The following is a 12,799-nucleotide window of genomic DNA, read 5'->3' as shown; positions in this document are numbered from 1 at the left end:
TTCAGTTTACAGATTATTTTTGAGCTGCCAAGGACATTTCAGGAGCAGGGAGCTCACTGCTTCTTTTTAAACAAGTAGATATTATAATTGCAATTTTATTACAAAAAAAAGCGTTAGCTGAAATAGTCATGGCCTTTTTCTTTTAAATAGTTGTACAATTTTTGCAGTTTGGCAGGCATGGGAAATTAAGAATTTCTTCGATTTGATACTGGAGTATTTTTATGTGATAAATAATACTATGTATTTCAGTTCTTACAGCTCAAGAATCTATCTCAGGAATGTCCTTCATTCCAACCTGTTTGTGCTAGCAAGGCTTCAGCTGCTGAATGTGGGATTGCACACATGGTTCTTACACAAGGCTACGGCACACATGCAATGCAGCAGAGAGCAGGAGGCTTGTAGCATACACTAAAGAGCAAATCACAAACTGAATGTCACCCTGCAATTTTACAGAAGCCTTTTTCTTTTTCTTTGGCTGCACCACAACTATGAAAGTGAGCAGTGATGGACAACCATCAGCACCTGCCCCAGGCAGAGCTCTCTTAACACACACTTTTGGGAAACCTCTTCTCATATAAGGCTACCATAGCTACAGACACATAAAGGGTGGCAACAAAAAAATGAAAGAAATATACTTCATTATGTGGGGGAGACTTGCTTGGAGACTTTAAGGAACAGACTGAAAAAGCATATGCCAGGAAAAACATAGTTAACCTTGCTTTAGGCAGGAGGGTGGCCTATGTGACCAACAAGTCAGTCCATTTCACCTGCAATTTCTCTGGGTTTTGAGATGCAAACTTAAAGTCAGCCTCACTGCTATCACTATATATGAAGAATTTTAGAATGCTATCTCAGTATGGTTTTTTCGTATGCAGATCCTCTGGGGTCTACATGGCTGCAAAGCACAGAAAAACAGAAATGGGACACACCAAAACAAAAAGGAAATGAGAAGAAAAAAAATATTACTGTTTCCTTTGCCGTAGCAGACTTGCTGACTTTAGAGCAATTTCAAATATCCATTTCAATTTTTAAAAAGTGTTCATTATGGTTATGCCAAATAATACCTTTATGCAATACCTTGTCTTTACATATAAATCTAATCTATATTCCATCCCTTGAACACTCATCCTTATCTTGAGCCATCTTTCAGAACATCACTTCTCAACACTGGTAATTGGCTTACCAGAGTTAGTAATGAATTACAGCCTGAGATATTTTTAAAGCTGTGTGAACTTGTGAAACACAAGGTAAATAGATATATGCAATTCTGAAGAAATTACTGACTGACAGAATGGGAAATTTCAAACTGGCCTGCAAAATTTAAACGTTGATAGCTTGCAGAATCAGTTTTAATCATCTTTCTTCTGTGTAAAATTAAGATTGTACATATTCTGACATTCCTTTTAGAGTCAAAATTCAAGTTTAAAGTAATATTAACAGCTATCCATATATATTTTTTTTTTTTTAATTATAGAGCAAATGACAATGTATCTCCCATTCATTACCATTATGACTTGTCTAGAAGCCGAGATGGAACCTGTAGTTCAACCATAAGTTTCATGGTGAAAAACGAGAGAAAATGGAATCTGGAGAGCATAAACAGGGGGTTTATCTTCCCCAGCATGCCTTCAATGACAACAGTATTTAACAGCTTACCAACAATTATTCCAGGTCTTCTATCCATTTCAACAATATGTGGATGCACACCTTTATATGCTGCATCACTGACAATTTGGGTGTTTTTTCGTACACGCTCTGTTATAGGATCATCTACCACTGGGGTGAAGCCTCTGCCCTTTGTCTTCTCAAAATCTTCATGATATTTTACCTAGGAAAACAAGGAGAATTACATTTTTCCCCAGGTTTCAATTGGCAGCAAATGGCTATTCTGTGCAGGAATGCATAGATCTTTGGTCTATCAAGCACTTATATACTTTGACTTTGCACCATAACAGAATTGTCATACACATGAGATAGGCTGGATGGCCAGCCAAGTATTTTCTATCACTTTAACTAATTTTTTTGATATTTTATTATCAATTTTGCATTTCTTTTCCATTGACACTGAATTAGGCACTAGCTTAAGCAGCAAAGCATCATCTTACTATGACACAGGACACAAAACAGACCTTCCCTCAGGAGATCATCTAATACATTCCCTTCTTCTCTAAGACAGGATAGCTGTCTACTGATGCAGACAAATATATCTGTCACTAAAAATATTCCAGCAGTAGTAGTTCTAAAGAACTCAAGCATTTTCGTTCCCTGATAATTTTGACTACTTGCACAGTATCATACAAAATGTATATTTTGCTCTATTTTGCTCTTTTGTTTTATCATATGTCAGCTGGCTTTAAAAATAAGTTTTTATAAAGAATAACAGTTATTCTAAACTGCCTGCTTTAAAAGAAAATATTAGAAAAAAGGACATTAGAGTAGAAAGTGTTACGGCACTAAGTGTTGGAACAAAACCCCAGTATTAGTAAGAGTAGTAAAGGTAGTACTGCTGCTTATGCATATTTACATTATAAATAACTTAATCATCCATTAATTAAATTGACAAACATTCTCACACAAGCTGATGCACACAAAACAACTCATTCCAAGAACCAAAGTCACACAGAAACCGGGAACATGCACAGGCACAAGGTGAAGTGTGTCACCTCATCCAGTGAAATTGTGATGCTCAAATGATGTGTGTACATTTTTAAAGGAAAAAAAAAAAAAAAGAACAGACATTTAACTGTTAGAAAACTGTTTATTAGTATTTTGAAAATGTTCATTACACTCCTATGCAGTTAGCAAACACTCCCTCTACAGGCGTAAGAAGAAAATATTCCTTCCATACCTGAGGAGAGAGTTCCATTAGTTACCTATATTAATGGAAGGCAAAATCCAGTGGAAGTCAAGTGCCATTCCTTAGAATGCTCTAGTCACAGGAAGAAAGTACCCTACCATTGAGATGTTGTTTTGTGTTTCTTTGACATGCCTTAGCTCAGGTGTGTCTAGAAGCACACTACGTCTACCTTTCATCTGCCTCTGATCACTGCTGTACTTCACCTGCAAAACAGCAACAACAGCACCGGTGAATTTTTTTGTTTACAGTAGGAAGGATGGTGAGAATCACACCATGCAACAGTACCTTTCCAAACCACAGTGCCCAACAGCTCTCTTCTTTCTTTACACTCATGTGGCAGTAAATTATTTCACAGTGAAGATAGAGATGAGCTTGTATATTGGTAAGGCCAAAAGGCACATTTATTCCATCAATCACTTATTCAAAATAAAGTATTGATTTAAAAGCTGAAATCTGTGACTGTTTGAATGATGTAAGTGAAATCATTCATGATCAACTGAAAAATAAGATAAATGCTAAGAAAACACCACCATGACTTAGAACATCCTTAAAACATGTTTGTATGGCTAATGACAAACGACCTTCTTATTACTAAAACAGACACAGAGTCTGTGGGATTGGCATTACCTGAGAAACCCAGGGAATTCAAGTCCTACAAGAGGATTAATCCTTTGGAAGGTTTATAACCCCCATTCAATAACCAGTCTTTACTAGCAGGACAAAGCAACATGTCTGGGAAGAATCTGAATATTTTGTTTCCTAAACAAATATTTGGGCTCTGGGTTTTGTGAATCAGTAAGTACTGAATCTTTTACCTCACATTTCTCCTGATTAGCTTATTTTGTGGCATTTTAGAGACTAGTAAAGATATAAAGTTAACTATCTGTTAAAAATAAGAAAAAAACCCATTCAAAATTCTAAAATAGTGAAAGTAGCTGATCCTACGTATTGGTTCAGGAGTGAGTACTCTAATAGTTTTTTCTATCTTGTTGAATTCTTCTACCAACAGCCTCTCTTAGCTTCTACATCGCACCATAACCTGTGCGCTGTGTTATTAAATATTTTAGATTTACCTGTGTATTCACATTTCAAGTATTACTTCTCATATAAGTTATGCAAATCTATTTCAACATGCATTTGTGATGAGAAAAACCATCTATTGAAACTTTCCAACCCTCCTTAAGATTATATATTGGCTAAGAAAGCACACCCATGAAACTATACATCTTGGTGTCTGTGTTTCATAGGTAAATTTGAAGTAATGTATGAGAAACAAAAATATATGGTACTGCATATTCTTCAAAGCCTTCTTAATTAAACAGTAAATTCTCTTAGAAAATATATTCAGCTACATATGCTTTTCAATATAAGGGATTTTCTGGACAGAATAATTACAGTCAACATAGGTTGATTTTTATCTTTTTCATTAACATAGAGTTTTTATCCCTGTAAAACAGCAACAGCTTGAGTGACTTGGTGAAACACATGAAATTTTCACGAATTAAAAAAAAAATTAAAGACTAGAACTGTTGTGACATTTTCCTCTTACTTCCAACTACACACCTCAAGAATAATTGACTTTGGTAAATATTCATGAGCATTTTAAGAACATGATTAAGATATATGCAGTTATAATGTCAGATTCCATTCCTTTGTCCTTGGACATATTCCCTGACAAATCCAACCAACTTTTCACTCCTACACTCAGTTCTCAAATGTTCATGACTTATAATTCTCTTCTGCCACAGTGATTCTGCATGAAAGCTCTTCTATTTACCATCTGCAGTGACTTTGCCACAGATGTTGTTTCAGTCTTGAGGACAGACTGCAATATAACTGGTCTTATCCTTTACTTCATCAGGTTTTTTGCACTTCTTCCTTGCTCCTCAATAGAACTGTCTCCTGCCTCTTACACTACTTTAGTAGCAATTACATTTTATTACCATAAAAGCCAAGAAACAGACATTACCTTACTCTTTAGTATTTAGCAGTGGGACCTATTTAGAACTACTCAGATCTAACAGAGGTGGCATGTAACAGAATGGAATGGACACTTCCATGCTTTGAATCACAAAAAAAAAAAAAAACCTCAAACATTTGCACTGAGGTTAAATTCTCATTTCCTTTTTTTCTTTACTGCAAAGAATGACTGACCTCTACTGACTCTCTCCCCAAAAAATACTGACATCAACACAACCACTTACATTTTTTGCAAAAATAACCAGACAACCCTGAATATGTTTTTTGCACATATATGCAGTCCATGTCCTCAAAGAATAAAACTAATATCTCATCAGTGAATGATGTAGCTGTATTTCTTTGACATAGCAAATGTAAAAGGAAAAGCATACCCATGTTTATATTTCTACAGCAACTGAAAACTCTGAATGACAAAAAGATTCAAACAACTTGCCGAGCTGATATTATCTTGATTCTTCCTGACTCTCTCCATCTCAGGAGTGACACTCACAGCAGTAGCTTTGCCAGGCTGCTCTCTGTAGTGAACCTATTATTTAACAGAATGAAATATATATTCATACTATTTCAGATATAGCAATATATCTTTTTTTTATATAAAAATGCATTATTTCAAAGGTCATCCAGGAAACAACTGAAAAGCTAAAATGCATCTAAAGTTTATTTAAGTTTATAAAATTTGATTTTTGAAAGATAACATTGATTTTTTTTATTTGTTTGGGTTTTTTTACGTACAGGCTGTTTATTAATGCATTTCTGTGGATCTATACCCACATACGCACACAATAGCTTGGCATTTACCAGACCGGTCCTTGGCTCTACAGATAATAACTCATATTTGAAATGGGGTTAAGCCACACATAATGCATTAAAGGCAAGCAGAGCATATGAAAAACTGAATTTCAGGAAGGTCCACTGTAAATACGTATTTGTCAAGACATAAAAATTCCATAAGGTCTCTATCTATGTTCTAGATTTTATACATGACATATTCAAAGGTGATTAAACACAGGGTGCAGTACATCAGACAACGGCCAATTGAATACAGCCTAATTTCACCATGCATTTATTCAAATGTACTGTAGGAATATCCCCTTCATCACTTTGTAACCAAACGCAATGCATTAACCAAATGCACACCCAAAGCTAGATCAGGATCTAAAGCAGATCAGGACAGATCATTGACAGACCAAGCAATCTAACATTATCTCTAGTCCCACATGCTGGGAAGTCAGATATGGTAAATATTTAGTAACAGACCCTGGCAACAAATTAATACCAATTCATATATTTTTATGCAAAATAAATGCTTCAGTACAAAAGGAAGCACTTGGGTTTAACTGATAAGGTTAACTGTGCAGATACATTATGCTCATAATTCTGCAGTGCACTGTGGCAGTAAGGCAACTATTGCTTAAGCAATTGTCTTCCAGAACAACACAATTTTGATCTGTCCACATCAATGTATTCCAATTGAAAAATTAATGTCTTACTAAAACGATGGTAAGCTTTTAAACGGATTAGAATTTCAAATTAACATTTATGAAGGTAAAAGACCTATTCAAGAATTAATGTTTCTAGAAATGGCTGAAGTGAAAGACTCTTCACTCAAAACTATTCCAGTGACTTGAAAAGAATTTAAACTTTCCCAGTGAAATCTTCACAACAAGAAAGTCGGTGAAGAGTAAACAACAGTGTGAGAAGAAATACTACATAGACTGGCTTGAAAAAGAGGAAAGCAGTTTTTGAACAGAATGCATTTTAGGAAAGCCAGATATATCAACAGTAATCCAGATGCTGAGTTAGAGGGGCAGAATTCTTGAAAATTGTGACTCAAAATTATTTTGGTGAATGCACCCTAGGGAAACACTGCAGCTATTTGTGGACCCATGACCCACAGCTGTTGATGACAGCTCTCAGTGAGGAGAGTGCCTGGTCTCTCATGGACTCTTCAAGAGGGTACAACTCCATCAGTGCAGGAAGGCAGTAGCTTGCTCCAGTCCTTGCCTTCTCCTCTGTGTCCCTGCAAATGGTTATCCAGCCATTAAATACTAAATTCTGATGGGGAGGTTATGAGGAACCAGAGAGACAGGTAAGAGAGCAGAAGTTTGAGCACAACTGAAGCTAATTTTTCACAAAGCAAAGAAAAATAAAACTGGAAACAGTTATTCTGTTAAAAAAAAAAAAAAAAAAAAAAAAAAAAAAAGAAGAAGGATCAAGATTTTCTGCAAATATCCAAGGAAGAGAATAACATCTCAAAGCATTGCAGCCATTTCTTTAATAGAATATGTGATGGTTCACCTGCCATTTCCCAATGCAAGAAAAGCCCTGTCACAACTGCTTCCTGAGAGAAGATTTTCAAGTAATTCCATTACTTGAATTCAAACACGTTACAATACAGTAGTTTTCCCCCAACTAAAGGCACTATTTCAGAAAGCAGAACTTTGTATTCATCTTCTACACCCAAAAATTATACAAAGTATAAAGGATAGCAACTTCCCATGCTGACATTCTCTTGATTCCTCTTGACTCTTTCCATCTCAGGGGTGACACTCACAGGTGTAGCTTTGCAGAGCTGCTCTTTGTACTGAACCTACAAACATGTCAGAAGACATTACAACAGAGATTTCCAAGTAATAGAAATACACAAGTGTTCTAGACATCACTAAAGAGCACATTGCATTTGGATGGAAAGTACCATTCCTTAATAATCAATCCCATCCTCCCACACAATACTTAGTACTCACCCTCTGGCAGTTCTTCTATTTCAAACACAGACAATTGTTATTTCAACAAAAATACTTCACTCTTATTCTTATTAACCAAAGTGTAGGCTAAGGAATTACCATTTTACCATTAATGGATTAAATTGGTCTTTGTGAACAAACAGAAAGTAGCACAAACACCGCAGATATATTCAGCAAGACACATTAATAACATTTAATACAGGAGAGAGAAGTGTGCAAGAAATGAAAATGGGGCACACATTGCTAATATTCTTCTGGTTTTCCTTAACTCTCCTTAGTTCAGGTGGATCAGAAATAGCTGTTGCATGTCGAATTTCCTCCTTGTATTTAATCTGCACAATAGATATTAAAAAATATTATCAATTTAAAGAAGAGAGAGACAGGCACTAAAACACATCTATCACTTTATACTCTCACCCTTATACATACTGCACTACTAGACCACATCTACTAATATCACTGGCCTGAAAAGCAAGTTATTTTCTAAAACAGTCTGCTAGGGTCTCTGATGTACCTTGTTTGATAAAATGCAGAAGAGAGTGCTTATAACAATTCTAGTGTACTAAAACTCTCACAGTGGGAATATACATCACATGGGATTGTGGTTATTTTCATCATAATTAGGATGCTGCATACACTACCTGGAGATCCACCCAACTTTGAAAATGACCTGGTCTTACTATTAACTTGCTATGGAGTTTACCAGTCTATTTCAGAAACGAAACCTTTTAGGTGTTCTAGAAAGGTAGATGGCTTCAAAGTCTCATTTAAGTTCTTTAAGAACACATGTGACACACAGGTGAGGATGTAGTTGTGCAGATTGTTGAAGCTTTTACAGGTGCTGTCAGATATTTACTGGTTTTTTCCTAACATTTAATTTTCAACTCTGTTCTAAAGACAAGGTACTTCTGGAGAATGTCCACTTTCATAGCACAGACAAAACAACTTGTTTTCCTCTAAGCTCATACTTGGAAGCTGCTTTGACTGAAATTTATGAATAAATAAAAACAAACCAGTCCAAAGCACAGAGCAGGAATGGAAAATTACAGTCCAGACAGTTTAGGACTGGCAAAAACACTACAGCACTAGAAAAAAGGTCTTTTAATAGAGACTATTAGGTAAGTTTAAGAATTGGCAGTGCTACTCATCCTTAAATGCTTCAAAATGTCTGTTACTTGAATTTTAATAAGATGACCCCCCCAGCTCTGTGGTATTGACTGACATACCACAGGAGTTTACTCACAGATTTCACACTAACAAAAACACAAATAGATTCTCCCAAAGCACTTCTTCCCAGTGCTGTGTCCAATCCTGACTGCCCCGCAATATAAACAAGTTTTTTAAAAATCTTTAGTTATTTATAGCTTCTCAGCCCATGGGTCTGTGGCTTGCTTTGAAAAGTTTTGTGAGATCTTGGCTTCTTCCAAACCAATCATCACAACAGGTGAGATGAGCTCAACCTCCTTGGCTGTCACCACCTTGTATTTTAGGCTTTGAAAACACCACTCTTATGTTTTCCTCCTGCATATGTAATCTGGAAGAATCTGATCACTTTCAGAACATGATTCAATGGGCTTTTTTGTGTGGTTGGTTGTAGTGTAAGTGTTATTTTGGTGCCCTGGTGTTTCACTGCAAATTTGCTTCACATTCCATATACTAGTTTTGTTTAGCCCAGAAAATAGTTTTAGTTTTGTCTCAAGTTCTTCTGGCTAAATTCAAAAATACGTGTAAAACATTTAAATCTAATGGATTCAAAATTGGTGTAATTTACCCTTCCTTTGGGACTCCTGTACATTACACAGTACAATTTCCCTCTTACTGCACAATATAATTTCCCTCTCACTGACATGTAATTTGAAACATGCTTGTACATTGCCTTTAAATTTGGCATGTTGCAACTCTAATAAATAATATACAAGACTAAAATAATTTCAAGTACACTACACGTAATAAAATACCTTTTGTAAAACATTAACTCTACACAAAGACTAGCAAGGTAAAGGCCATGCTATTTACATAGTACCACTACACCACTAATGCATTTTGTACTTCCCTTGGTAGGTTTTTGCTCAAATGTGTTTACTAGCATACTGATCAACCTTTCATTTTTCTCTCTTCACCACTATTCAGGATTTCTAAAACAGCAAGAACAGTGTACACTATTTTTCCATTTCACTTTGAAATGCATTGTGAAAAAGCATTCGAGTAAGACTTCTCCTTTCTGTGTCACTACTCTTGAAATAAACATCTGTGATAATTGGAAATTTAAAAGCAAAATAACAACAAAAAAACCAAACAAATAAACAAAAAACCCCTCACCCTCAAATCAAGAAAATCGACTGCTTCCCAAGGATTAGGTTTCAACTGATCTATATCCAACTATTTCAGGATTTAGGACATATGATAGCTTGCACTGTGACTCAAAAGGGCAAGACGAATAGTGATGGATGAAGTAAAAAAAAATTTAAGGAAAATATGAGCTTTTCTAATTTTTTGGAAATTGTCTACTGACCTTACTCTGGTGGGAAATTAGGTGTTTCACATTATTCACTAAACAACAAAATTCTATGAGAACAGATATCCAGAGACCCTAATTCATATTTTAGCTAATACTTAAACACAATATAGTATCATATCTATAAATTATATTTATACTTTAATTTTTTTTAAAAAATCTAATAATTAGAAAAGTCATGTCACAAACATAAAAATTGCCCCAGAGGAGTCCACACCAAGTATAACAAGGAAATGAACAATACAGTTACAAGGCTTTTGCTGCTTGGCAGTCACTGTTCAGATTTTTTCCAAGTTTTGCCACATATTTATCAGAAGATAATGTATTATTAGAAGAAAACATTCATTTTGATATTTTATATTGATTTACCTATTAAAGTGTCAAAGACATTGGGCACCCTTAGATAAACAAAATCAATTCAGAACTAATCTCATCAGATCCACAGATCAACTTGTCACCAGCACATAAAGAAGATCCAACTCTCTAGCTTTTCATATAAGGGAAGTCTGGACATAGTTTTTCTCATCTTGAGGTACAAATTGTCTCAAGTCCTACGCAATACATGCAGCCTCTAACACAACACAATAGATTTTCTTTTTTGTCACATGGTATTTTTCTAACCTGCAAATACAATTGCTGTTCAGTCTGCCGCATGCTGAAATGCATCTCATATTTCTCACTCCTGAGAGACAAAACATTTTCCTCAAATATTTAGTTAAAGTATTTTCTTATTTTACTTAATGTTTCAATTAGAATCTCTACCTTTGGACACAGAAGCACTACAGTATAGGGGAGTTCTAGCGGTGCTAGAATGGAGCTCTATATCCAAAATCCAGTGGACAGCTATTTGAATATGCGATATGAAAATGAAGAACTTTTTAGTAAACAAGATAGTGAAAAAAATGTTGCTCCACCTTTTACTTACATAAGAATAATTTATGTTAATAGCACTTACCGAGCTAATATTCTGTTGATTTTTCTTTACTCTTTCAATCTCTGGAGTATCTTTTACAGCTGTGCCAGCTCCTACTTCCTTCTTATAAAACACCTTCATTTCCCCAGAAGAAAATATAATTATGAGACTGTTAGCAATGCAAATGCTAGTTCTCATAAAAGGGCTAGGCAATTTTCCAAGTTTCAAATTGGTCTGACTACAAATCTTACTAAGAAATCTTTCATAAATAAGACTAATTGTCAATAACTACGATAATATTATTTTCAGCTGTAACCCAGATAATATATTCTCATCCTTTAAAATGACCTCAGTGTTTTTAAGTATTTGCAATTACATATTTAAATTCAGAAAAAAAATTAAAATGTATATAATAATGTATAAAGTTCTACAAATGTAACCTTATGCTTGAGTAATTATATTCATTTCAATGTCATTGAAGGTACATGTACATGCAGGATTTGATTCGGTTTCTGTAGTCTTCAGATCTTAAAATACTGTGAGATGTGAACAGACATTACTATTATTTCTAAGATAACAAACTAGAAAATTGAAATATTCATGGAAAAATAACCATAACAAACCAGAGCTACAATCCAAGTCATGCAATTTTTGATTCCTAGGTTCAAGCCAGAAAGCTGAGGACTGTATCTAAAAACAAACTCACTTCTTAAAAAATACACATGCTGTTTATGCAATTCTCTCTATTTCAATTGTTTCAATAAAGGAAAATCACAAAGCCTATCAGTAGACTCACTCATTTGAAGTTACTGAAAACGATAGTAAGTAACTGCTCCATGAATTCCAAGCATGGTTACAATTTAAATAACCATGGAGCCCCAGATCATGCTGCAAAACTCCTGAAAAAGTTTTATTGGATTTTCAGTATTTGGTGTCACAGCTGTTGCCACTAAAGTATGTATTTTCAGTCCATTAGTGTAAAAAAAAAAAGTCTGATCCTGGAGTTAATAAATCTTTATCATTTCGTATTTCTGCCTTTCTTAAATCAAGATTTATTAAAGTTTTCCTATCAACAATCCTTGAAGAATAAAAACACCTTTCTTAACTAATTCCTTCTACTTCCTTGAAGTCCTCCATAGCCTGGGGTGAATACTACTGTCAAATATTCCAGAGAAGAGTGACTGTCTGCGACTATTTTTTTAAATATTCAGAAAACTATTCAGAGTCTAGAATTTTGTTTTACCATGTGATAACAGAGACAGTTTATGAGTAAGAACTTGAAAATTATTCTGCACCATGTCAGTTAGAAAGATTTCTATTGTGGACTGGACTACAATATACTTTTCTCCTCTACCAAGGAAGGATTGGTAAAATATTTTTGAGACAGGAATTTTTCTATGAAAGAGATGACTGTGAAGTAAATATCATCTGCCAAATGAGCTAGTGAGCTAAAAGCAGCAGCGATCTTATCTGCAGAGCTCGTTGTTATTTTCTGTCCCTTAAGGCAGAAAAATACTTGAGACAAAATCCAAAAATCAGAAGACTATTAGGGGTCGTTGTTTTTTTTTTATCTATTTGGGCTGCTTCCAGCTGTATCTCCACTCAGTAATAATTTACCTTTATCATCTAAACTGGACAGAAGGATGAAAGACTGAAACATAAAGAAGAAGAAAAGTAGTTCAATCACTGCTGTAAACTACTTTCCTACATTTGGAAGACCCAGTTCACAAACAGGAACAGGACAATCACAAAAGAAAGCAAATACAAATCACCTCTAAGACAAAACACGT

At 34.9% G+C, this 12,799-nt stretch overlaps 1 protein-coding gene across 1 annotated transcript in view; it reads right to left on the bottom strand.

Annotated features, from left to right (window-relative positions):
- The window catches only part of NEBL (nebulette), a 251,267-nt gene that overhangs the window by 31,557 nt on the left and 206,911 nt on the right, over positions 1-12,799 (bottom strand). Inside the window, 6 exon segments of the mRNA XM_072925465.1 lie at positions 1,657-1,828; positions 2,956-3,060; positions 5,271-5,364; positions 7,336-7,427; positions 7,821-7,913; positions 11,052-11,144. Coding sequence (XP_072781566.1) covers positions 1,657-1,828; positions 2,956-3,060; positions 5,271-5,364; positions 7,336-7,427; positions 7,821-7,913; positions 11,052-11,144 — 649 coding nt within the window.

This window comes from Taeniopygia guttata, chromosome 2, assembly GCF_048771995.1.
Source record: "Taeniopygia guttata chromosome 2, bTaeGut7.mat, whole genome shotgun sequence".
Classification (NCBI taxonomy): domain Eukaryota; kingdom Metazoa; phylum Chordata; class Aves; order Passeriformes; family Estrildidae; genus Taeniopygia; species Taeniopygia guttata.
This window is presented reverse-complemented; position numbering and strand designations above follow the sequence as displayed.